General features: G+C 57.2%; 3 protein-coding genes across 4 annotated transcripts; all 3 read right to left on the reverse strand.

The window, feature by feature from the left end:
- Positions 1–2,609: 2,609 nt before the first annotated feature.
- CPN2 (carboxypeptidase N subunit 2) lies at positions 2,610–5,457 on the reverse strand. The gene is made up of 2 exons (XM_063339668.1): positions 5,335–5,457; positions 2,610–4,386 (listed from the first exon to the last, which is right to left on the reverse strand). The coding sequence occupies exons 1-2, from the start codon at positions 5,344–5,346 to the stop codon at positions 2,740–2,742; spliced, it is 1,659 nt and encodes a 552-aa protein (XP_063195738.1). The 5' UTR covers positions 5,347–5,457; the 3' UTR covers positions 2,610–2,739.
- A 513-nt stretch (positions 5,458–5,970) lies between these two features.
- LRRC15 (leucine rich repeat containing 15) lies at positions 5,971–11,566 on the reverse strand. Its single transcript, XM_063338603.1, has 2 exons — positions 11,456–11,566; positions 5,971–9,835 (listed from the first exon to the last, which is right to left on the reverse strand). The coding sequence occupies exon 2, from the start codon at positions 9,828–9,830 to the stop codon at positions 8,103–8,105; it is 1,728 nt and encodes a 575-aa protein (XP_063194673.1). The 5' UTR covers positions 9,831–9,835; positions 11,456–11,566; the 3' UTR covers positions 5,971–8,102.
- An 8,243-nt stretch (positions 11,567–19,809) lies between these two features.
- Positions 19,810–25,559, reverse strand: LOC134517008 (platelet glycoprotein V-like). 2 transcript variants are annotated; one of them, XM_063337998.1, is made up of 2 exons: positions 25,425–25,559; positions 19,810–22,262 (listed from the first exon to the last, which is right to left on the reverse strand). In XM_063337998.1, exon 2 carries the CDS (start codon positions 22,234–22,236, stop codon positions 20,284–20,286), a length of 1,953 nt encoding a protein of 650 aa, XP_063194068.1. In that variant the 5' UTR covers positions 22,237–22,262; positions 25,425–25,559; the 3' UTR covers positions 19,810–20,283. The 2 variants fall into 2 exon arrangements, with proteins under 2 accessions (XP_063194068.1, XP_063194067.1); XM_063337997.1 differs by lacking the exon at positions 25,425–25,559 and adding an exon at positions 23,224–24,150.
- Between the last annotated feature and the right edge of the window lie 467 nt (positions 25,560–26,026).

Below are 26,026 nucleotides of genomic sequence, written 5' to 3' on the forward strand. Positions count from 1 at the left end.
TAACCCACCAACTTCACAGGCACCACCCCCACCAACATAACAGAAAGGATTTTTCCTATTTAAAGCTTTTCCTATTAAAAATATCCACCTGTTTCCTTCCTCAGGAATTGGCTATGTAGCTAAAGTGCTGCTCTGAGGCCATTTGTTTAAGCTCATAACGGATGACACCTGCGGCCAGACAGATACTCTGACACCCAGCTTCTGGGCTCAGCCCCACAGCTCCACACCTCACCGACCGTAGGGATGGGGCTGTGTTGTGTCACCCTCATGCAAGCCAACAACCCCCCTGCAGTGACACCCAGGGCTCCTGAATGGTACAGGGTGTCTTGTGGGAAGAAACACCTTATTTGATTCAAAGCCTTAAAATGCCAAGGCATCCATCACTTTCCACTGCGTTTCTTCTTAATTTTTGCACCTGCTCTTGTTAAGGTTCAGCTTGTGCTCCTGGGCTCTCCTGACCAATTAAAAAACACTCCAAACTATTGCACACTTTCAACAGCCTTACCCCTTTCCAATGTCAATCCCGTACGCATCCAGGTCCCCACTCAGTGCCAGGCTGCTCCAGAAGCTGCAGGGTGGCAGGAGCCAGCGGGCCCAAGGGGATGGAGCTTGCAGCAGGAGTGACACCAGCCTCCCTAGGCCATGGAACCTGCGGTGTGGCAGCCGTGCGAGGGTTTATGGAGCCGCAGCCAGCCCCAGCATCCCTGCTGCGGGCTTGGAGCTGGCCAAACAGAGTCACCTGGGAGGTGGCCACAGCAGGGTGGCAGTCCCCTGTGCGGGGCAGGCAGCAGGTTGGCGGTGCAGGAGGGTGTCTGGGGGTGCAGCATGGCCCACCTGCCCCACCGCGAGCATGGGGCGGGCAGTCCAGGGCACGGCTAGCACAGGTCGGGCTAACACGACACAGAGCCTCCACTTTGCTCTCGGCCTCCGGCTGGGCAGCAGCCGGCAAGGGGCTGGCAGAGCCCGCAGCCCGGCGGCGAAAGCTGCAGGCAAGGCCGGGAAGGCTGGCTCGGTGGTGGCCGCGGGCAGGCAGGGCTCTGCCGGCTCCTCCTGTTGCGGGGGAGCCCCTGTCTCAGCGGCCGCAAGGTGGTGCCGCAGCTCCGCGCCGCAGCGCCGCAGCCCGCGGGGTCTGCCAGCAGCGCAGCGACACGCGTGTCCGCGCCCCCGCACACGTGTGCGTGCACCCATGAACGCACACGCGCATAGAATCATAGAACCACAGGGCTGGAAGGGACCTCTGGAGATCATCTGCTCCAACCCCCCTGCCAGAGCAGGGTCACCCAGAGCAGGTCACACAGGAACGCGTCCAGGCGGGTTTGGAATGTCTCCAGAGATGGAGACTCCAGCACCTCTCTGGGCAGCCTGTTCCAGCGCTCTGCCACCCTCAAAGTTCCTTCTCATGTTTAGGTGGTACTTCCTATGCTCAAGTTTGTGCCCATTCCCTCTTGTCCTGTCGCTGGGCACCACCGAAAAGAGCCTGGCCCCATCCTCCTGACACCCACCCTTAAAGTATTTATAAGTGTTGATAAGGTCCCCCCTCAGCCGTCTTTTTTCCAGACTGAAGAGACCCAAATCCCTCAGCCTTTCTTCATAAGAGAGGTGTTCCAGTGCCCTAATCATCTTGGTAGCCCTCTGCTGCACCCTCTCCAGCAGTTCCCTGTCCCTCTTGAGCCGGGGAGCCCAGAACTGGACACAGTACTCCAGGTGCGGCCTCACCAAGGCAGAGTAGAGGGGGAGGATGACCTCCCTCGACCTGCTGGCCACACTCTTCTTGATGCACCCCAGGATGCCATTGGCCTTCGTGGCCACAAGGGCATATTGCTGGCTCAACGCACCCACGTGCTCACACCCATGCATGCACCCATCCATGCACTCACACGTGCATACCCCACATGCACATGCAGGCACACATGCACTCACACACGTGTACATCCACACACTCACCCATGCATGCACCCGCACACTCACACCCACACCTGCATATCCCCACACTTGCGCTCTTTGGGGAGCACCCACCGTACCCTGCTGTCCCCTGGGTACGGACCACCCACCGTACTTGCTGTCCCCTGGGCTGGCAGCCCTGCTGGGACTTTGTGCCCCATTTCTGTGGTACTTGGGGGTTCCGAAGGGGGTCTGCAGGCCAAGCCCTGCCAGGGTCGGGGGGGGGACTTGCCAATGCCCACCCTGCAGCCAGGCAGCCCGTCCCCTCACTGGGCCATTGGCAGCACTCACCCATGTCTACCTCAGACACCCCACACACCACAGCCCTGCCCTGGGGGCTGGTGCCAGGCTGCAGGCTGCCAGATCTCTGCACTGCCGAGGGAGAAAGAGCTGAAGCTGGAGAGGTGCAGCAGGTAGAGACGACCATACCAGAGAGCAGCACTTACTCACCGCCAGGCACCTGCACCCATGGGACACCACGCACAGCCCCAGCCTGGTCCCGGTTGGACCTCAGCGACCTTCGCTTCCCCCAAATACGTAGGCAGAGACAGGGGTGTTTCCTCTCTCCACCATAGGAACTGGTTGCACAAAAAATAATATATACATTTTAATGATATTTGAAATATACAAGAAATGCATGGCTGCAGGAATAAATACCACCAGGCCAGTTCTTGCAGAGAGCTTGGTGACAGCTGGTAACCATGGCAGGGGTGGCAGAACAAGACGAGGTGCTTTTCCCAGGCTGATTTGGAGGTGGCCAAAGCAACAGCAGAGCCGGAGCGGGTACCCGCCAAAGCCCTAGGGCGCAGCGGGGAGCCCTGGTGAGGTGGCCTCATCCCCGCTCTGCGCCGTGATGAGGACGCTGACCTGCAGCGTGCCGCAGCGGGAGTGCAGCACCCAGGCACCCTGGTACGCCAGCCCCGGGCCCGCTGCCTGCCTGGGAGGAGGAGGAGGAGGGAGGCGAAGGCTGAGCTGCTGGCAACTCGTGGCATCGCAGGCCACGCTTACAGTGCCCTCGGGGTTGCTGTAGGTGCACTGTCCTGGAGCATCCTCCCCTGGCTCCCCGTCCCAGCCCTCCTCCGGGAGGACACCAGGCACTGCCGGGCACTCCAGCTGCCCCTGTGGGACCTCCAGCAGGGACCGTCCCTGGAGGGCAGCCGGGCCGGCACAGAAGGCTTGTGCATGGATGAGGGGCTCGGCGAAGCTCTGGAGCCAGCCCAGGAGGTAGGCGAGGTGGCAGTCGCAGGCCCAGGGGTTGTTGGCCAGCCCCAGGCGTACCAGCTGCCCATTGGCATCCAAAATCCCCGGGGGCACGCGGGCCAGGTGGTTGTGGTCCAGGGCCAGGGCTGTAAGGAGGGGCAGCCCGGCCAGCAGCCCGGCCGGCAGGCTGGACAGGTTGTTGTGGCTCAGCTGCAGCGTCGCCAGCTCCACCAGCCCCTGGAAAACCCCGGCGGGGAGGTGGACCATGGCGTTGTGCGAGAGCACCAGGGTCTGCAGCGCCGAGAGGTTGGCGAAGATCTCCTGGGGCAGCGTCTCCAGCCGGTTGCGGGCCAGCGAGAGGTGGAGGAGGCGAGGGGTGCCGGCAAAGAGGGCAGCGGGCAGGGTGGCCAGGTGGTTGCCCTCCAGGCTGATGACGGTGAGGTTGGGGAGATCGGCAAAGATGTCGGGGGCCAGGCTGCCCAGGGCGTTGTGCTGCAGCTGCAGCCGCTGCAGCCCCCCCAGCCCGGCGAAGAGGCCATCCGGCAACTCCTCGAGCCGGTTACCATCCAGGTGGAGCTCGGCCAGCTGGCCCAGCGCCCTGAAAGCACCGGCGGGCACCCGCGCCAGCAGGTTGTCGCTGAGCTTGAGGAGGCGGAGGGTGGCGAGGGGGGCCAGCAGCCCCGCCGGCAGCTCGGCCAGGACATTCTGTGAGAGGTCCAGGGTTTGGAGGTGCCGAAGGGGGCGGAAGATGCCGAGGGGCAGCGCCTCGATCTTGTTCCCCGGCAAGCGCAGGTCCTGCAGGTGGCAGGCGGCGGTGAAGAGCCCCGGCTGCAGGGAGCGGAAGGTGTTGGCACCCAGGGAGAGCTTGCTGAGGCTGCGCAGCCCCATCAGCATCCCCGGGCTGACCGCCGGCAAGGGGTTGCCCGACACCTCCAGCTCAGTGAGGCTGGGCAGCCCCCGGAAGGCGCCGGCCTCCAGCTCCTGGATATTGTTGTTGAGGAAGACCAGCTTGGTGAGGGTGGTGCTGGAGCCCAGGGCCCCACTGCGGATGCTGCTCAGGGCCGTCTCCACAAAGAAGAGCTGGGTGGCGTTCCCTGGCAGACCTGCCGGGATCTCCTGCATCCTCTCCTCCGAGCAGAAGACTTTGGAGGTGTCGTAGCACTGGCAGGTGGCGGGGCAGGGCAGGGACAGCCCCCGCACCAGCAGGGACACCAGACCCAGCAGCGTGTAGACCACCAGCCTGCACTGGAGAAGGAGTCGAGCTTCATCCCCTGCCATAGCAGGGCACAAATTGGCACCCACAGGCGGGTGCTGCTGGGGAAGCAGCCTTTGCAGCCAGAAATGCAGGGCAACAAGCCCTGGGGCACTGCCAGTGCAGGCAGCTGCCCTGGCCATGGGGCATCCCTTCAGCCCCCGCCCCCCACACCACCGCAGCACCACCCCTGCGGGAACCGGGAATGCTTCCCTCCCAGATCTCCCCCCGCCTGCCCTCTGTGGTGGGTCGGGGCTGTTCCCCCACACCCCAGCCCTGCTCCAGCCTGCCCCATGACAACCGGGGTGGTGGCACCCTCGCCGACAGTCCCCACGGCCTGCAGAGCAGCAGGCGACTTGGGGCTGTGGGGTCTCTCGGGGATCTCAGGAGATGTCTCCACAGGCAGGGACCTGGCTGCTGGGGCAGGGGGATGTGTGAAGCACAGGGATATGCTGCACGCACAGGGTGATGGGGACAACGCTGCAGGGCTGCTCTGCGCTCAGTGACAAAAGCAGCGGGCTCCGCTGCTTGTATTTCTAATTGCCCATCAAGTACTTCTTTCTCTGCAAGCAACCAGAGCAGCGTCCAACCTGCCCGAGGGATATTCAGCTTGACCAAATGCCTCTTCCCAGCCCATGGGAGGCACTTTTTGACCACTTGAGCAAAGTCGTGGCCTCCAGACCTCCACCAGTCCCTCCCTACTTGGGACACACGCCTGTGCTGCCGAGTGATGGGGGACGCTGTGTGCCCCGCAGTGATGCCCATCTGCGGACACCCTGCACAAGTGGGGGTATCCTGGACTTTCATCGGTGCTCAAGAGCAGCGGTGGGCTTGGCTTTTCCTTTCCACCATCTCACTTCTTGCCACACAGAGCCAACAGCAGCTCCCACCCGTCCCTAGCTCTCCCTCCAAACCACCCGAGCGATGTGGCTGACACTTACCGAGCCTGGCATTGTGGGGACCGCCACCAAGCCTGAGGCAGGTTCGCAGGGACGCTGCTCACTGCGATGGAACAATGTTTTCTGGGGCGGACGGGAAGCCGGGCGATGAGCCGTTCCTGCTGGGGCGGAGCTGCCCCTTGCTGCTTATCGGCAACAACAACCCGTGTCCTTGGAGCACTTTGAAAAATAGCCTGACCCCAAAGGGATGGAGGTGAGGCCAGAGGCAGCCGCCAGCGAGTATCCTGGCAGGGAAGTGGGGTCCTGGCCCCGGACGTCCACTGGCCTGGGGACGGTGGCAGGGTGCTGCTGTCATGGGTGGCACTGGTCCCACACCAAGATCAGCATGTTTGCTTGCGGCAGCCCTCCGAGAGCTCCCCTAGAGTTTACATCTCAGTGGGGCTAGCAAATTTCCCTTGCATGAGAGAGGGGACAGGGCGCTGCTTAGCAAGGCAGAGCAATGCCACGAGGACAGGACCACTTTGGGCCCATCATGTTGAGATGCACCAGGAGCTTTGCAGCCTGGGACATGCACCCAGCCAGCACTGCGATGGCCAGAGGGATCCGTGGGCCAGCTGGACTCCCTGGGAGCTTGTGACCTGCCCGGGGGAGCAGCATACACCTCTTTGAAGACTGCCCTGCAAGGGCTTGTGTTGGAACAGTCCAGGGTAGCAGCAGCCATGGAGGCACCCCCAGGGGCAAGAGGAGGGACACGCATACATGCATTCAGCCAGACCGATGGAGCAGACGGTGACACACAAAGAATTCAGCTGACACAAGCCAGGGGCAGCCAGGTCTGAAGGGAGCCACGTGGGCTCCCCCCACCCCAGGTTGGCACCGCGTAAACCCTCAGGTCCCTGCCCCAGGGAGGAGGACTGTGCAGGAGGCCATTGGTGTCTGTCTCAAGAAGAGTGCCAAGGTCTCATCTCACTCTCCAGAAGCCATCCTGCTCCTGTTGGACAGCCAAGCCCTTTTAGGGCCCTCAGCCCAGGCTGGAGCCCAAGGACCATCATGGGGTCTGTGACCACGGCCCACTAACCCTCTCCCAGCTCCACAAGCCTGTATGGGTTTTCCCTCAACATGATAAAATCTCTCAGCAGAAGAAATCAAGTGCAGCTCCTGTCCCTGCTGGGTGATTCTCCATCGCGCGCTGCAGGGAAGCAAACAAACAGCTCTTGGCACTAGGGGTGGACAACTGCACTTTAATGGCGAGGTCACAGAGCAGCACCCAACAGCCCCGCGGCACGGTCCCACATCTCCCAATGCTGTACGTGTCCCAGCCCAGAGGAGCATCCCATCGTGTGTGCGAGCGTGGGGCTGCTTGTGCCAACACCGGCTCACGGGGTGCCATGAGCAGCCAGCACCATGGGGTGCTCAAGTGTGACCCTTGTCCCGTGGCAGAGATCCCCAGGCAGCCCGGCACCGCCGTACCACGTGTGGAGGTCAGCTGAATGCTTCTGTGGCCATGCCATGGCTGGAGGAGGCGTGGTGGCCACCGGACACAAGTGCTGTTAGGGGACAGCGTGGCCCCTGCCTGTGATCTGCAGAGCAGCCAGCGCTTGCTGACATCCCTCCCGGTGTGCACCACCAGCATCCCCGCTGCCCGAGGGCTGGGAGTAGGCAGCAGGACCGGGCACACAGAGTGGGACACGTGGGGTGGGAAGAGGAGAGGGGAGGAGAGGATGTAGCTTTGCCAGGCAGAGCAGGGCCAGGCTGCTCACGAGCCGGCGGGGTACGCACCGGGGTGTCGAGGCAGCGCGGACCAGAGATGGGGTGCAGCAGAGGCGATGCCATGGGGCAGCAGTCCTGGGGGCAGCAGCCCCAGGATGCTCCAGCAGCCCCAGGATGCTCCGGCAGCCCAGGGGCACAAGCGCAGGCGCCTGTCCCAGCCCCTGGCAAACAGCCCTCACAGGGAAAGGGCATTTGCAACGTGCCCCTGGGGAAGGGGCAGCTGGCACAGCCAGGCAGCAGGTCCACACTCCCCACCCGTCACCACACCTCTGTAATTCCCCCACGGCAGTGGCCAGTGCGAGCTTCCCGGCCACCCACCTGGCTGGGGCAGGGCACTGTGGGCAGGGACATGGCCGCAGGAGGGGAGCAGGAGGTTGCTTGGGGTGAGGGAAGATGCCGGCTGTGCCTGCAGGCAGGGAGGGCAGCTTGGACGCGGCCGAGTCACCCAGGGCGTTGCCACCCCAGCAGCAGCGCCAGGCCCGGGCGGCCCAGCCCCGCGGGGATGTTCCTGCCCAGACGCAGCCAAGCTACCAAGCAGGACAAGGACACGCAGTTCCCTGGACTTGTGTGAGGGCTAGCACCTGCCTGCCCGGGCAGGAGTGAAGGCATGGCGGGGAGCAGGGGGGAAGATGGGGAAGAGGGGCTGGGGGAGGGCAGCAGGCAGTGCTGGAGGGGACGATGTGAGGGGAAGGACGGGGCAGTCCTGTTGTTGGGGGTAAGCACCATCATGGCCAGACCGTGGCTCCCGGCTCGAGGGGTCCCTCTCAGCCCCCAGGCAGGGAATGAGCAGAGAGGCTGCGCTGGAGGCAGGAGGGGCTGGGGACAGAGGGCAGCCGTGGGGGGGTTACCCGGGGGGACGCCCTGCTGGGGGGCAGGGGCAGGGCAAAGCAGAGCAGGGCAGGGGGACGCGCAGCAGGCGGGGTGATGCCGGCCTGTCCAAATCAGCGAAGGCAGCTGATGCAGAGCTGCCATCCTGTCCCCCGGTCCCGTGGGGAGGGGACGCCCCACCTGCACTGCTCCCCCCACAGTCTGCCGGGCGCTCAGGCTTCGTTAGGTGCCTTCATCCTCATGAGCACGATGTGGCTCTTCTTCCTACAGCCGTAGACCACCAGCGCCACGAGAGCAGCGAGCAGGGCCACGCACACCAGCACAATGACGGCCACCACCACCCCGCTCTGCGTGCGTGTCAGCCCCCACTGGCCCCTCTCCTCCTCCTCCTCCTCTTCCTCCTCCTCCTGGGGGGACACCGGCAGCCCCATGGGGGGCTCCGTCCAGGCACCCTCAGGCAATGCCGCCTCGGAGGGGTGATCGGGGAGCGGGGTGCTGGAATGGGGGGAGGCAGTGGGTGGCCGGGGGGTGAGGAGCTGGTCCTGTGACAGCCCGGCAATAGGGATGCCCTGCAGGGCAGGGGGCTGGGCGCAGAGAGGGGGTATCTCGCCCACCTTGTGGGGGTTGTCCTCCAGCCATGACCTCAGTGGCAGGATGCCCTCGTCGCAGCGCCAGGAGTTGTTGTGCAGCTTCACCTCTCGCAGGGCGGCCAGCGGGGAGAAGATGCTGGCGGGCAGGTACTCCAGGGCGTTGGCGTGCAGCTGCAGGTGCCGCAGCCCTGGGGTGGCCCCAAAGAGGCCCCGCGGCAGCGCCTGCAGCTGGTTGTGGTGCAGGGAGATGTTCTGCAGCTTGGGCAGCCCGGCCAGCACCTGGGTGTCCAGGCGGCGCAGGGCATTGGAGTGCAGCGACAGCTCCAGCAGCTCCCCCAGGCCCTGGAAAGCCCCCGGTGCCACCGAGCGCAGCCGGTTCTTGCTGAGGACCAGGAGCTGCAGCTGGGTGAGGTTGCTGAAGACAGTGGCGGGAAGGGTGGAAAGCTCGTTCTCGTAAAGCCACAGCTCCCGCAGGTTAGGCATGGGCCCAAAGGCACCAGGGGAGATGTCCCGTAGGCGGTTGACGTGCAGGGTGATCTTGGCGAGGGCGCGCAGGGGCAAGAAGATGCCACTCGGCAGGGCAGTGAGGAGGTTGTTGGACAGGTAGAGCTTCTGCAGGTTCCCGTTGTGCACAAAGAGCTCTGGGGACAGTGTCTCCAACTGGTTCTGGTGCAGCCCCAGCTCCTGCAGCTCCAGCAGCTTGTCGAAGGCTCCCACTGGGATCTGCCGGAGTCGGTTCTCATAGAGCCGCAGCACCTGCAGCCGTGCCAGCCGCTCGAAGGCCCGGGGCGGCAGGCGGTCGAAGTTGTTCCTGGCCAGGTTGAGCTTGGTGAGGCTGGTGAGCTGGTCGAACACCCCCTCCTTCAGCTCCTGCAGGTTATTCCCGTGCAGCTGCAGCTCCTTGAGGTTGCTCAGGTGGGCAAAGTGGGAAGGCTCGACCTGGAGGATCTGGTTGCTGGAGAGAAGCAGCGACTCCAGCTTGTTCAAGGGCTTGAAGACCTGCACGGGGAGCTCCTGCAGCTTGTTGCTGGCCAGGCTGAGGTAGCGCAGGTCGGGCAGGTGCTGGAAGGCCCCAGGGCTGATGCGCGACAGGTTGTTCTTCTCGATGCGCAGCCCGATCAGCAGGGAGGCGTTGCCGAAGGACGCACTGCCCAGCTCAGTGATGCACGTGTTGATGATCTGGAGGGTCATGGCGTTCGCAGGGATGGGGCTGGGGACCGCGGTGATGCCAGCACCAGAGCACTCCACCTGGGCAGTGCGGACGCACTGGCACTGCTCTGGGCACTGGCTACCGGCCAGCTGGATGCCCGCCAGCAGCAGCAGCCACTGCCACCAGCCTCCACGCTCCATTGGGCCTGCGGCAAAAACAATGGAGGGGGGCTCAGTCCCTGTGATTTCCCAGCCCCCCAGGGCTGCTGCCGTGGATGGGCACTGCTTTCTCCCTGGAAAAGGCCACCGAGTCCGTGGTCACACTCCTGCCCCCAGCAGGGCCAAGGAGGGCAGGCGAGGAGGGCTGGGGGCAGGCAGGGCTGGGCACAGCCCGGGCGGGAGTGCAGAGCGGGACAGAGCCGGGGGCTGCGGCGCCTGGCTGCCATACCACAGCTATTAGTGGCATCCCTGGCGTCCCCCTCGCTCGGCTCCTCCAGCAGCCAGGAGCGTGGTGGTTTCCTGTTTTGCAGTGAGCGTGGCGAGCTGCTGCCAGTGGCACTGGCCCCCCGGCACCACCAAACAGCCAAGACCTTCACCGGAGCCAGCCCACGGCACACACAGCTGAGTGGGTCGCGAGGATGCTGGCTGGGGGCAGGAAGAAAGGTACTCCCCCAGCGTCCCCGAGCACCCTCCTGGCTCTGCCCAGCAGCAAGAGCTCCTATTGCGGAGCCAAGAGCAGCACTGGCACCCACTGCCTGGGTGTGCTTTAGCTCCCATCCTGCAGGAGCCTCTGCCAGCTCCCAGCCCACGCTAGGTACCGGGGTGGCCCTGTCTGCACCCCAACCTCAGCAGAAGGGCTCAGCCCTGGCTGACATTGGCCATGAGAGCAGGGCATCCAGTGTGGGTACCCGCGTGCAGGGTGGTACTGCAGGTAATGGAGCACAAGGGGAGCAAGGGTTTTACAGCAAGGTCCTCCATCACTCCACAAGCACAGCCGCCACAGACACCCTCTCCTCCCTCCTCTGGCCTGGGAGCTTTTCTCTCTCCGTAGATCAAAGCAGCAGCCTCGCGCCAGGCTGGCACGGAGCAGCCGCCTGCTAAAAACGTTGAGTGGCACAAGGTAGGAAGAAAACCTGCAGCCCCCCCCGACCCCCAAGCACAGCTGAGCAGACAGGCAAGTCCGGCAGCACAGGGGTCTGGGCACAGCCCCTGCCCTCCGCCCCCAGCTCCCTCCGGGGAAGGCACTCGCTCTCCGGCGGGGAGGGAGGAACCCTCCACAAGCCAACGCAGTTTATGTTTCCCATATGGAAACAATCTGCATCCCAGAACAGCTTTGTTTATAGCGAGCCATTTATAAACTTCCCCAAACGCTTTGCACATCAAAAGCTCCGGCTCATGTCGCTCCCTGGTAAGGCAGCTCAGGGAGCATCCAGGCTGGAGCGCCCTTCAGGAAAGGCAGCTGAAACCAATTTATCTCCTCTTTTCTTCTAGGGACAAAAAGCTTACAGACCAAGAGGCTGAATATTCCCTATTGCTCAGCCCCTCAGCATCCCACTGCTCCTAACCCCCCTAAATGTTGCTTTGCCCCCCGTGATTTTCTTTATGGGTTATTATTAAAAATACGTTGCCTGTGTAACTATTTCAGTGCCCACAATGCCTAAGCAGGCTCAGTTAGTTGGAGAACCCTTGCAAGAGAAACATCTCCATTGAATCAAAAGATGCTGAACATGCAGATCCCGCCGCCACGCCACCACCCCTTGGAGCTGCCCCGGGAGTCCCCCATGGCCGGGACCGCTCGCAGGGGTGGTAGCGGAGAGGAGACTTACCCAAGCGTCCTGCAGCCACGAGCGCCGAGCGAGCACAGCTCTGTGCTGGCAAGAGAGCCGAGTGTGGTTCATGCTTCCCCTCCCAGTATATAACCCGTCCAAATCAATGAATCAGCACAGGGGCAGCGTCGGGGTTAGGGAAAGCGCTGGAGCAGAGCTGCTTCCAATTCCTATTTCCTCGGCAAACAGAGCGAGTGTCTCAAGGACGGAGTTTTGGGTTTCCCTCTCCCGAACCCCAGCGCTCTTGTTTGAAGACGAGCAGATGCCCCCGCAAACAGGCTGCTCACATCAGCCAGCGCACGGGTAGCAGCTCGGCCCCGGGACCCGCCATGGGACATGGCTGGGTACCTTGACCCGTGGGGACAGGTGAGGCAAAGCAAAGTCCCCGGCACAATCCCGCCCTTTGCTGTCGCACATTCCCACTGGGACTACTCCATGGCATCGCCGTGGCACGTGCACAGCGCTTGGCTCCCCAGCTACACCCTGGAGGTGCTACAGAGCGGCCACTAAGCAGGGGTCAGTGACACTGTAGGTGCCAGCCAGGGGCCAAGCTGCTTCAGAGAGCCCTCGGCAAGCCGGAGCATCTCCCACCAGCACTGCCGTGCCTGCAGGCACTGAGGAACCCCCTCCAGGGCGATTGCAGGCAGCCTGGCAGCCCCCAAGCGGCACACGCTGCCATCTCCGCACACTGCTCTTCATCCTCAGCAGCCCTGACACACGGGTGGTGGAGCCCAGCACCCAGGGGTGTTTGGGAATCGGGACAAGAGCCCGTTCCATCCACCTGTTCAGGGTGCCTGCTGCCACCCCTCCCCTGCCCCCTCCAGCCCACATGGCTGCATGAGGGTCCCCTCAGTCCCCTTGGCCCAGCCCAGGTCCCCCCCCTTGCCCACCTCTCCCGCGCAGCCCTGCTCCAGCAGCTGCCAGGAGCGGATACTCAGGAGGAAGCAGCTAAGGAGAACCAGCGTGCGTGGCCCCTTTGGGCTTCCTGCAGCCGGAGCAGCCCCGTGCTAACCACGGGGCATCTGGAATTTCCCTGACCATGTCTAATCCTGTCTCAGCCCACCCATGTTTCCGTCAGCCACAGCAGCCCCTGCTCAGGTCTCAGCCGGCGCTAACGAGCTGCTGGAGATGGGAACAGGACGGGGCGGCCGCCGGAGAGGGGTGAGGAAGGCTGACTCCATCCCTACGCTGCAGTGTGTCATGCCGAGAGGGGTGGGAGGGCGCAGGGCTCTGCAGGGGACAGGGACCATGTTCAAAGCGGAGATCGGACCAGGATAAACAACAAACTGCGGGGACAGAGAGGGCCGTTTCCAGTCAGACTGGGAAGAAAGCGACAGGGATCGTGGGAAGAGGGTAGGCAGTGGGACCTCAGCTGGAGACAACTGCCACCAATACGGCAGATCGCATGGCGGGTCCGGCTGCCGTGGGACATGCTGGATGGCCACAGAGACCCTCCCCAGCCAGGAAGCGAGCACCTAGGCTGGGACTACACCCTGGCCACGCTCCTTGCCTGCTCCTGGGGCAAAACCCAGGGATTTGGGCACAGAAAAGGGACGTTTTGAAAACACCACCCACAAGCGCTTTAGCTCGCACTCTATTGACATAGCAGATTTTCCCAGCACTGTGGTTCCCAAAATAACCGCCCCGCTTTCCTTGACAGCGATGCAGACGGAGGTCAGGCTGCGGGCTTGAGATCTGCCCGCTCCCTCCAGCCCTGGCAGGAGAGCAGGGTTCTCGTGGCCTTATCGCACCCTTATCGCCAGCTCTGCCTGCCCAGCGCCAGCGCTGCTGGGCTCCTGCCTGCTCTGACTCATCCCAGAAGCACACAGCTTTTCAGCAAGGCAACACAGCAATTAAATCCCAGCGCTTCCGAAAAACCACCAGCCCAAGCCCAGTCCGACAGAGGAATGTCAGACTCAGCTCCTTCCAAGCAGCGCTGCCCCGGGGGGGCGGGGAGGGGGACAGGGATGCAGCGGTGGGTACCCTCAAACACCCTGCCCCCAGGAGGAGGGTGATGAGGTTATGGATGCCATGGCCACGCAGAGAGCCCGGGTACCAGCCCTGCCAAAAATCCAACTGTCTCTACCCATGCCTCGGGAACCTGGCTCCAGCTCCTGGTTGGGCAGGATGAGTCTGCTTTCAAGACATCCTTAAAAATAAAGCAAGGCTGAGTAACAGCACGAGCCCAAGCAGAGAGGGAGCCACTCCCGCTCCCTGAGGTGAGCGCACAGGAGCTCGCCCCAGGCTACGCGCAAGGGAGGGGAGCAGAGGGTGTGGGAGCCCGGGACTCCGCACATCTGGAGGGGAGAGGCAGCTCCCAGGGACGGTGGATGCGATGGAGGGTGAGATAAGCGTTTTGCAGAAGGAGGCTGCTCCGCATAGCCGAGAGCTCGCATAGCGCCAGGTGGAGTGGAGCAAACCTCACGCCATGGGAAAGCCCCTGGGTCCAGCAGTGCTCCTGGGGACCTTCCCCACCTCCAGCTGCACCAGCCAGAGAAAGGGAGAACCCCCCCAGACCAAGCTCGGGACGGTATGGAGTCACTGCCGTGACCCTACACCTCTAAGGGGACGATGGAGCCCAAGGGCAGGTACCTGCCAGACCCTGTGCCCCCCGTGAGACGGGGCTGGTGGCAAAACCTGCGTTCACAGTTGTGCTGGGGGGGTGGCTCCTTCCCCCAGAGCACTCCTCTCCATCTGCTGCCTGCACAAACACGGTTTTCCCATTCCTTACCAAACGCCGCTGTGCCAGGGAAAGAAAGAACGTGTGGTGCTGCTGCAGCCCAGCCGCCGCCGGCAGCCCCAGCCTGGGATGGAGGTGCCCTTGCACCCAAAAGCCCCCAGTGCTTTCTGCAGGCATTTCTCCGCATGCTGCTGAGCCCGCGGCAGGGCTGAAGGTCCTGTGGCAAGCAGTCCCAGCTAGGGCTACCGTTGATGTAACACTGCCTGGGGCTCCCGGAGGCCAGCAAAGCCAGGAGCACGCAACCTTTGGCCGCGCTCTCCAAGCTAATTGCATTTAATGTAGTCTGGGATCCCAGCCCCACCAGGGCTCCCTTTCTGCCCTGTAACCTCTTGCACAAGCCCTGGTGCTCCCCCGTGCTGAGCTCAGCCCTGAAACGCCACCAGTTGCAGAAGTCCCAGGAGCCCCAGGACAGCAGCTTCACCCATTTTTGGGGAGGTTAGCCTTGCTCCTGGCCAGCGGGACAGTCCCAGGTCCCCCCATGCTGGAACATCTCCGGTGCATCCCCACAGCCGGGGCGGCGGGCGCAGCAAAGCCGAGCGGCTCCGAAGCGCCAAGGGACTCGAGGCTGCTTGGAAAAATTCGTGTAATGGCTAAAATTAGCAGCTTGTGGGTTTGGCCGGGAGAGCGCATCGCTCATCTGCCAAACAGCTGAGCGCGCTCGCCCACGCCACGCTGCTGCGCAGCCCCGCTCCCCCCAGCCCCGCACACCTCCAGCTGCCAGCTGAATTGCCACCCCTGGGAGGGACAGGACATCCCCAGGACCTGGCACTGCCCACTGCACAGAGCAGGGACACACCCCCCACACACCCCCCCAGTTATTTTGCACTGCTGCAAAGCCCCCACCACGCTACGAGAAACCCCCCCGGCGGCCCCCGGTGCTCGCAGAGAGGGGCCGGCGCGGGGCATGGGGCCAGACTCTGCTCTGCTCAAGGGGAGGAGGAGGGTGGAGGGCTGGGCTGGGGGCCAGGGGAGGGGTCCCCTCGGTGCTCCAGCGTGGGGGGGACACCTCCGGGCCTGGGCCGTGCAGCAGGATGCGTAGGCTCCAGCCACAGCTGAGGGGTGGAGGGAGGTGCCTTAGTCCTTGGGGACCAGTGCTGGGCCACCCCCGCCCATCAGAGAGGCACCAGCAGCCCCTTCCCCACTGCACACCCCCACCCTTTTGGAGAGCCCAAACCAGAGACCTCCTCCATAGACCCAGCAATCCAGCCCCCATGGCTTTTTCAGCTCCCTACTGGAAACAGGGCCAGGGCTGCCTCGCTGCTCATGGCCACGGGATGCCCCATCTGCATATGGGGACAGGGATGGGGACATGTCCTGCCTTCCCTGGGGAAGCACATGTGCAGGGTGGGAGCCTTGGGAAGGAGCAGCAGCCCCGGTACCTCTAGGACAGGAAGCAGGGGTGGCCGTCAGACTAACCTCCATCCAAGCACCAGCACGAGACCCACCACAACCCTCCTGGAGCTCATGGAAAATGGCATTTAGGATCTCAAGCACCAGCGGGGCTTCACCTGGCCAGCAGCACCATCTCCTGCAGGCTCGGCCCTGGCCCGAGCCCCAGCCGATAGCAGCAGCACGCAGGGCTTGGCGCGGGCTCAGGGCAGCGCTAGGCTGGAAGGAATGTGGGGCTTGCAGCCAAGTCCGCCTGGAGAGATAATCCGAAGCGGAAAGAGCTTGTCCGTTGGGCACTGGGAGAGGGGGGAAAGGACTGGCTGGAGCGGGAGGCGATGGCGGGGGGCTGTCCCTGCTCATGCACTGCGCGGTGTTTGCTGGACCAGATTAGCCCTGTTCTCCGTCTCACCAGGGAGCGCCCCAGGGACCCCTTCCCAACACCCCAAGGGGGAAAGGGCCCCTTCCCCCCCCCAGCGCCCCGGGGAAGTGCAGAGGAGTGCACAGCAGGCTGCCGAGCCACTGCTGGCCCCCTGCCCTGGGCTTTTTTCATCTGGAGAGACACAAAGGCACAGCTGGAAGCCTGGCACGTCACAGAGAACCACAACAGTCCTACAGCAGTGATTGCACAAGAGGTAGCAGGATGTCTCCAGGTGCCACCAGAGTCGCACTCACCCACCGTGGCCCCAGCAAGAGGCTTTTCCAGGGCTTATCCACCCATAAACACCCAGGAGGGAAGTGGAGGGAAACCCAGACTCCAGCTAGGAAAATGGAAGCATAACACCTCCATAGCTGGCCTATCTCTGGACAGAGCAGGAGCAAAGCAGGAGCTTCAGGCCTCCTGATCAGTTCGTAAACACTCGCAACCCCGGCCTTGTCCTACGGGTACGTGTCTTTGGCTGTGTCTCCTTCCAGCTATTCTGTTATCCCTAGGAAATGCCGCGCTCTGATACCATGGCTGCTGAATCAGCTTCCCCAGGCACGATGTGCTGGTTGGAAGCCCGGAGGAGACACGGCCAATGCTCCATAACGTCAGGCAGAGGATCCCAGAGCTCCTGCCTCCCAGCCAGCAGTCCCACATGCTCCTGAGCCACAGAGCACTGCCAGGTGTCTTCTCCGAGCACATCTGCCATCACCCGGCTTCTCTTTCCCACCAGGAGAGGGAAGATCCGAGGTGCAGGCTCCCGTCTTGCTGCTGTGTGCTAGAGGGCTGAGCTGCTTTTAGTAGGCACCTACCTGAGCTTGCTCCCCTCTGCCAGCAGCGGCAAGGGCCCTCCAGCAGCTACTGGCCGCATGTGGCAGAGGTGAGAAGGAAAGGGCAGGGACACCAGAGACACAAGCACAGGCCGTGGGTGCTGGAGGCTTGGAGGGGTTCCTGCAGGCAGAGAGCTGCTGGCACTTAGGGCAACAGTTCATTCCCTCCTCATCACCGGGCTCTTCGGGGATTCTGTGCATTGAAGCCCTGACAAGCAAAGGAGAGCGGCACCTGCAGTGACATCAGGCTGGAAACACACTGTGTACTCCATGGCCCCGCACAGGAGGTCAGAGCTCCCACTGCTCCAGGATTTCCTAAAGCAGAGAGAGCAGGAGCAACTGCCACAGAAAGAAGCGTTTGAGGAAACCCAGGGAGTTACAGAAGACCCTTGGCTCGGCTGCACTGGTGACATACCCAAAGTGCTCCTGACTAGGATGTGGCACCAGAGGCAGCTCCTGGACTCAGAGGTCTGGTTAACATGGAGGGCTCTTAACCAGGACTCGGCATCCCGTACAGGAGCCAAGGATGTGGAGCCGATCCCCAGCCACCGAGCGCAGATATGCTTTGCATCCACCCTTTCCCCAGCAGCAGGGACCCCCTGGACCAGGGATTAGATACCTCCACGTTTTTCCAGCCCACTGTCCCCCCAAGCCCAGCCTGGTGGTGAAGGCTGGGCAGTAGATCATGGAGGCATGGGCTGCAGGGACCAGGAAAAACCTAGCCAATACAACTGGTGACGGTAAGCCATGTGTGCTGTGAGACAGCAGCACGGCAATGCTGGCCAGAGAGAGGGTCTGAGGAGGCCTTCCCACTGCCACAGCCACCGTCATGCTGACCTGCAGACAGAGCAAAACGGAGACGGGATATAAATAAGGACATCCTTGGATTTTCCAGGCCAGGGAGTTTTGCAGGAAGGGCTGAGCTCTGCTGGGCAACAAGCAATGAGTCAGAGGCAGCTGAAAACAGGACACCTCATAGGAAGAGTTAGTAGAACACCCCAGGCCCTTATTGCTCCAGCCTTTTGTTGTCTGCTGACTTCACTTCCCCGTCTGGCTCAGGCACAGGGAAAGCCCGATGACGGCATGTAAAGAGGAATCATCATCCTCCTCCTCCCAGCACTTGGCTGTGCGCGGCCAGGAGCCAAAGCCCCCACGTGCCAGAGCTCAGCCACTGCCCAGCGGGAGCCAAAGGAGCCGTGCAGGCCCAGCCGGCCCCACTGCAGGGCCAGGGCGGCCAAAGGAGGGCTCACAAAGATGGCAGCAGCTGCTCACCCCGTGCTCTTCCAGAGGTCGGGCATCAAGGGTGTTGTACACCCATACGGCAACAGAATGGCTGGTTTTTCTTTGCAATCAGACAGTGTGCATCCGAGTGCCTGTAGCCATGAGCCCACTTCTTCAGTGCCTCACTGAGGCAAACAATAACCAGCAGGGTTTGTAAAGCAATTCCCTCGTTAGTCCAGATTATCCTTGTCTCCTGCCTGCAGCGAGCAGATGCTTGCGTGGCACCGATACGACGGCGCTGGAGCTGGCACAGCACTAAGTGGTCATTACAGCTGTCCAAGAACCTAAATTTGTCACAACTGCCTCCTTTAAAGCACCAGCATGTAACAGCCCAGAACCACCACCACGAAAGCTTCGTGTCGGTTTTGTGCTTCTCTCAAAGATACTGCCATAAATATTCTGGAGCTTCTGTTTGTGAATCCAGTCCCAGTTTGCTCTGCACCAGCTGTAGTGACCTGTATTTCTGCTTCTTTAGAGATGGCTCTAACTACAATTTAGCTGGGCTTGCTAAATTTTGTTAAACCTCACCCGCAAGACAAGGGTTATTTAACACCACAGAAGCACATTGCCTCTTTTCACAGCCTAGAAGAGGAATTCAAGTCCAGCAGCAGAGCACCCTGAAACAAAGCAGTCCACGGTTTATTCTCATCACCTAGAGTAGCCCGCAACAGGGAACACCCCCAAAACACACTGCAAGCTCTCCTCACTTCAGGCTTGTAAGGTGCCATTTCACAGCCACCCAGAAAAGATTTTGATGGTTAGAAAGTCATTAAGGCTACAAAAAGACTCAGAATATAGGTTCTCTATACCTGAGCAGCCACAGAACCACATCCAGGGGCTCTTTAACCCAGCCCTAGGCTTTTGAGCACATCAGAGCTTTTAAGAACGAACTAAGTCACGCAATTAAGATAAAACTAACAGTTAAATCCAAGAGCCACCAAAGTAGCATGCGCAGTCTGACAGCTATCAGTCTACTTATAAACTAAAAGATTCACAGCAATCAAAATATTCAAAAACATTTCAACGTGAAGACTAAACCCCACACTCGGAGCTGCATTCGCATGCCAACACTTGAAAGGGCTGCAAGGCAGGGAGCAGTACTATGGAATAACAAAAGGTAAAATGTACTGGGACCGACTGTGACTGAATATGGCACTGCACACTGAAATTTGACAGATACACACATGTTCCCCAGCAAACTTCAAAAAAGGTGGCAGCATTTCAGGGCCCTCACTTCAGGCAGGTTCCCTCCCACTTTGCTGCACACCCGTGTTTTGCCAGCCAAGCCCAGGAGAGATCATCCCCGTCTCTCCCAGCTCAGCCGAGACCAGCTCTCAAACCAAAGATGCTTCTCTGGAGCTAAGCATCAGTCCTGGGCATCTGCCTGGTGCTCCGGTTTCAAGACCTTGCTTTTCAGACCACTGGTCAAAGTTTAAGGACAAAAGTGGTTACTTCAAATTCAGAGTTGTAGTAATGTTACAAAGACTCCAAAAAAACCAAACAAACTACAAAATACATGAAGATTGTACTTCCTCAACCATCGTCTTACTCATCTTGCTCTGGTTAAGCTAAAGGAAAGCACTGTTAACTTTAAATGGTACTCCTTCCTCCTGCCATGTCCTGGAAACAGGCTGAGGACAGAAAGCAAAAACTAAGACACTTGGCACCACATCATTCTGCCCCCACTCCCATTTTTAAAAGGTCTTTTCCAGCATCTCCTCCCAAAAAAACCCATTTATTTTCTTAATAAGGAGACAAAACATTGCAGGCAGTACAAGGCATAATAGCATTTGGAGTAGTACGGGCAGCCTTTAAAGCACAGCTGAAGCAGCGTTCCTATGTAGGCTTCCCTGTGTTGGTGCCACTTCCATCGGAGCAGGTGGTGTCTGGAGGGACGGGGCTGCAGCCCCAGGCAGGAAAATAGTAACACACACATAGAAGTGACCACAGATTTTCCTTCAGCTCCCTCTGGGTTCATGCACCAAGCGCTGTAGCAATATACAGTGACTACAATCACTTTTGGCAAACACTGTAAGGTACATAAAAGCACATTTTCATTACGCTGTAAAGACAAGGTCTTTATGGTTCTTGCTATAAAGACTTGTAATCCATATCCGAATCAAGTGTCAACCGCTCAAATGCTTGAAACGCATCCAAAACAGTGCTTCTAATCCTCTCTTTGGCTGGTATTCTCCATCTTCTTAAAAAAATGTATCAGAACTACAGGCTGAGCAGGAGCATTCCTGGAGTGCAAGAGTTGCCTGGTTTTACCCATCACATACAGACCGAGTACAATGGTTACGGTCTGGAGTGCTAAAATCAAACTGTGAAGGCACAAAAATAGCTGACAATAAGAAACTCTGGCATTAAAATTGGGGTTAGCACTCCTGCGGGCTGGCAGCTCATCCCACTGGGCAAGAGTAGTTAAATCTGTTCCTCTGACACTGTTGGTTTCTACTATGACACTGGGAGAAGTTTGGATTGGAACATCTGAGAAATGAAACCTAGGCTGTCCAACATCTTCAGCATGGGAATAGGTAAAGTCTGGAGCTGCAAGAGGAACCGATGTGGGTGTGCTGGTAGCCGTGTCGGACACCGCTGTTACAGCAGTCTCCCAAGATGATGCTAAGTGCTCCGTCACAAGAGCAGTCGAAGCCTGGGAATAGGTTGAGCTGAACATGTGGTATGTAATGGCTGTGGTTGGCGGGCACTGCAGGTGATCATCTGTTAGAGCCACGAGAGAAATATTCTGTAGGGCCAGCGGGCTGTCACACATTAGGGATGGAGTGTTTTTAACTATCTCCATGCTCTTCTGGAGCCACTCTCGGAAGCCAAGAATTTGGCAATCGCATTTCCAAGGGTTGTCATCAAGGACGACTTCTTGCAGCTCGGGTAAAGCAGTAAAGAAATCTCCAGGAAGAGACTGCAGCTTCGTACTATTGAGGTAAACTTTCTGAAGGTGCTTGAGATTATGAAAGAGGTTTCTAGGAAGAACCTCAAGCCTCGTATCGTGAAGTGAAATGTTCTGCAGTTTCTGAAGGCTCAGGAAGATGCCCTCTGGCAGACTGGAAATATTATTTGTATGCAGAGAAAGGCCTTGCAGTTCATTCAGACCACTGAATACATTCTTGGGAAGAACACTAAGCTCTGGATTAAAACTTAGCACAAGCAGCTCCAAATTTGTCAAGTTACTGAACACAAAATCTGGTACTGTTGAGAGCTTTGTGTGATACAGCCACAGGCTACCAAGGTGCCTCATTTCTCCAAACAATACTTCTGGAAGAGACTTGAGTGGGTTCCTGTACAAGGTCAATTTAGACAGGTCATGCAAATGCAGAAAGAGTCCAGGAGGCAAAGCCTCAAGCCTGTTTCTGGAGAGCGTTAGGCTTCTCAGTTTACGAAGACAATGAAACGCATCAGGGGCGATGGACTGGATGTTATTGGAATGCAGGAAGAGTTCCAGCAGCTCCTTCAGGCTATCAAACATCCCAGACTCTATTGAAGACAGCCTGTTAAAATACAACATCAGCTTCTCAAGCCTGGCTAACGCACTAAATATATTTCTGGGAAGTGCTGCCAAACAATTTCTTGACAAGTTCAGTACTTTGAGTTTGGCAAGTTTCTTCAGCACACCACTAGGAAGTGCTGTTAGTTGGTTTTTGTTCAAGAAAACCTCCTCCAAACTAGCTAGTTTGTCAAACAGATTTTCTTCGATGGATTTCAACCTGTTATTTTCAACGATCAACTGCTGAAGCTGTACCATGTCATCAAACACTCCTGGAGGAAGTTCAACCAGCTTATTATCTAGCAGTTTGAGGGCTTTTAGCCTTCTCAAGCCTTTAAAAGCCCCTGGTGATATCAGAGAGATGTTGTTTGAAGACAAGATAAGATGCTGCAGTTCCACCATCCTAGCAAAAACATCTTGCACGTATGTTACGTCGGTGTCCGTTATGTGAATTTCTGTCACGTTACAAGGCAGATTTAACGATTCCAGGTCTTTTATGTGGGGACCAGAGCAGTGAATTGCATTTTTTGAAGAGCACTCACATTTCTTGGGGCAAACAGATGCATCCAGCTGGAAGAAAAGCTTGATCACCACCGACAAACAAAACATCAACATCCTTGTTGAAGTGCCAGAAACATGAGCTGTTACAAGAGATAAGAGAGAGTCAGGATTTGATCACAAGTAGTTAATGAATTAATAGACAACAAAGTTGTGTGGATATATCACAAAACCTGCAAATGTATGCAAAATTTCCCTTGGCTTGAAAGCAAACTTCAAAAATCTCCATTACTGTTGACTGCAAATATTTCTAAGGTGCTCAGCTTACACTGCCAAGTACAGATAAAGCTCTTTTGTAAATCAAGTATTCCTTATTTATATTTGTACTAGTCAAGCATAATAAAAGCATATGAAACTCTAAGTAGTCATAAGGCATGTATTTATTTGAACAGAATAGCATTATACCAAGTTACACACTGAAAGTCTTTTTAAAAAAAAATATATCAAAAGGTCCTGCACCCACAATATTTTTTTATTTTAGGTTATCTGAGGTTTAAAAATAAAGTTTAGCCTGCAAAAATAGATAATAGAGGTAAAAAGGGTGTCCTATATTTTAAGTGGCCAAAAGGAAAACGGCACACAGTTCTGTTAAATCATCTCTCAGCATTTGCAAGTGATCACTTCTTGGAACAGCCCAAGAACACACAAGAAGAAACAGGATATTTTTGACGTCGCCTGAAATAACACACAAGAGCTCGTGTAGCACAGGCCAGGAGCGAGCCTCTGATAACCAACGAGTCTCATTTCAGCAGCTTAACGCAAGACTAAGTTAACAGTGGTATTAAAAATATGACAAAATGAGAGGAAAGAAAAGCCACGAGGTTTGCTAGAAAGCTGTACCAATAAACGTAGAGCTGCATGAAACATACCACGAAGTTGGGAAGTTGTATGGATTTCCAAACAAGAAAAGGAACAGGAAGGCAATGGCTGTAGCTACAATGATAATATTTAAAACAGCAAGTCAAACAGAAATCCACAGTTTAGAAACACTTCCCTAGTGAAATCAGCAAGTCCAAATGTATCAGAAACCTGGAAGTCAAGCACCTGGCTGGTCAGAAGGAGAAGCAGCAGCTGGGAACGCTGGATTATCTGGACAAGTTCTGCAGACGTAACTGGAATAGCCGACACCATGTTGGTTTTCAGCACCAGGAACACTGGGGGAGATGAGGGCTCCCTCCCAACAAACCCTTTTCCAGGGGCAAGGGTGAAGCTCTCCCATACCAACCCCACAGACAGTCATGGGTACAAAGCCTTCAAGGAAGGCTCCTCACTTCAAGGAAGCCAGGTGGGATAGCAGAGCCTCTCACATGCCTGAACTGCTGACAAGAACACACCACCATGGATCAAAAACAGCTGCTGCATCAAAAAAAAAGCAAAAGGGAGTTCTTTAGACAAAAAAATGCTATTGGTTAGGTTCAGAGTACTGAAGACAGTTAAAATCTGCACCGCTTCCTTGGGAAGGGAAGGACACGGCATCTAGTGGTGTCAACTACCACCAACATGGTGCCACACAGCAAGCTCTCGCTGGGCTTACAGTCCAAAGAGTTGTAGAAAGTTACTAAAAAAAGGCTGTGGGATCTCACCCTTCCAAAGGGCTTTTCCATGTCAAACAAGAATCTTTCAGAGAATCTCACCCTCCTAGTAATCCTTCCCGCCATCTCCCATAAACCAGCGATGCCTTCACCTCAGTAAACTCATAAGCCAGCCTGTCCCTGATCCTACTTCTCCCCACCTCAGCGTGCCGATGAGGAGCACATCCCCACGCACCCAGGGCAGGTACCTCAGCCTACAGCCCATGACACGCGGAGCTGGTGGCTGCTGAGACGCTTCTGGGGGGCGTTCAAGCACAACCCTCCACACAGGGCAGACACGTACTGAGAAATTTCTGTTTCAAGCCCTGGCTGGTATCTCAGCCTGCACCAACTCAACCCAAGACCTCAGCAGAACTACAGGATTCAGCAAGGTGAGAGAGATATGAATCTAGAGAACAAACTGAGGGGAAAAAAAAAAAAACCCAAGCCACCAAACTGTTACGCTACCGGCTGCAAATGCAGTCTCCAAGGGCATGACTGCAGTCTGTAAAATAAGAAATAGGCTAATGCTAGACTGTAGACTGGCGACGCCTGCTTTCCTGGTCTCATAACAAAAGGTAAGAGAGTATTCAAGGAGGCAAGGTCAGACACTCAGAAGTGCTCACAAACAAACAATGGAATGGTAGAAATTCTATGCAAGAGATTAAGGCCACAAGCGTATGACTGGCACAGGAACTGGATAATCCTGTGGATCTCAAACATAAGCTGCTAATAGTATTTTTCTCAAGAAGTAATTTAAACTTCCACAATTGAAGATTTTAATAGTAGGAAATACAGTAAGGTCCACGTAAAGGTCATCCTTACCTATTCCCAAGTACTAAAATTTTCTCAGACCCTCACACGAGACCCCTGGCATTCCAGAAAGAACACCAGCCTGGCTGGTCATTTACCATCCGGTCTACAGCCTCCTTCCCTTCCTACAACCCCCTTAATGTTTCTCAGACTGTGAAGGGATGCCAAAAGCAATACATTAATGCTTTTCATATGTTAAAAGTCACAAATCAGTTTTGGACTTAGTTTCATAGAATACTGAGCACACGTATCATTTACTATGGTGCTTCACTTTCTTACTTTCTTGCAAGTTTCTAAACTCATATTACCATGAAAAACGAATTTTGAACTGTACCTTAGAAACTTATCTGCTTTTTAGAGGAACTTACTAGGAGCAGAGCAGGCAATCAGGCTTCACCATGATTCTGCACTTTAAATGGGAAGTAAAACAGCAAAACGCATCCTCTAGATAACACTTTCACCCCTATTTGCGTAACTACTGTGAAAGGCCAAAGAATATTTTAAGCTTCAGAGCAGATTTTGCCCACACTTTGTTGTGTAAGCAACCAGCTTCCAGAGGTTGTACGTAACTCCAAATGTAGAACTGGAGACCACTCACAACACAGGAGAAAGTCTGATGCCACACGTGCAACAGCACAGAAAACCACTTCTAGCTTCTTTGACAGTGATATTACAGTATGTGCTTCAACCACCCCAGTGCAAATCTGGCTAGAGTCAGAAATCTATATTTCAACATGAATTATGATCAGAAAGACATTTCAAATTTGTTAGACAGTTTCACCCGCGGTCTGCTACACAGGTGCACTAGGTTTTGAAGGAGTGGACACATCTACTTCAAACCACCAAGTGATTGAGATGTACCTTCACAAGGCTGCTCTGACTTTTACTTTCTTGCAGGAGTGGAGTCAAAGCAATTTGAGCAAGGAATGAATCCACTTAACCCTTTGGCTAAACAAACCAGGGTTGACACATTTGGCTTCTGTTTTTCCTTTGTCTTCTGTAGTCACAGGCCAACAAAGCCTCAAGCCTGAAAGATTCTGAAGAGAGAAAAGTTTTCAAAACATTAGCTTGAAATTAAAAGATTAAGTTTCTGTAATGAAGTAACCAGGTATTTTAAACATCTTATCGTCAAGTTTAAAATCATGGGCTCTGTCAGTGAATGTTTAAACAGAAGGGGAGGAACAGGACAGAAGTGTCTTAACTTCTGTGTGATTTTTCTAAAGGTGATTGCAACAACACTGCCAGCTCACGACTGGGAACATTTGCCGAAGGGTCTTTCCAAGATAATGCTTCCCACGCATCAAAGAACAGAAGGAATATCTGGACAACAGAAGATGGAAACAAGCTGCTATCACACGTACAAGGTCTGGCTTTGCAGTGGCTCTTATAAGCCACCAGGTAAAAGAACAGTCAATACTATCCCCCTGCAGAACAGCAGCGCTGTCATACGCGCTGCCAACACA

Source organism: Chroicocephalus ridibundus, chromosome 6 (assembly GCF_963924245.1).
Source record: "Chroicocephalus ridibundus chromosome 6, bChrRid1.1, whole genome shotgun sequence".
NCBI classification, from domain to species: Eukaryota; Metazoa; Chordata; class Aves; order Charadriiformes; family Laridae; genus Chroicocephalus; species Chroicocephalus ridibundus.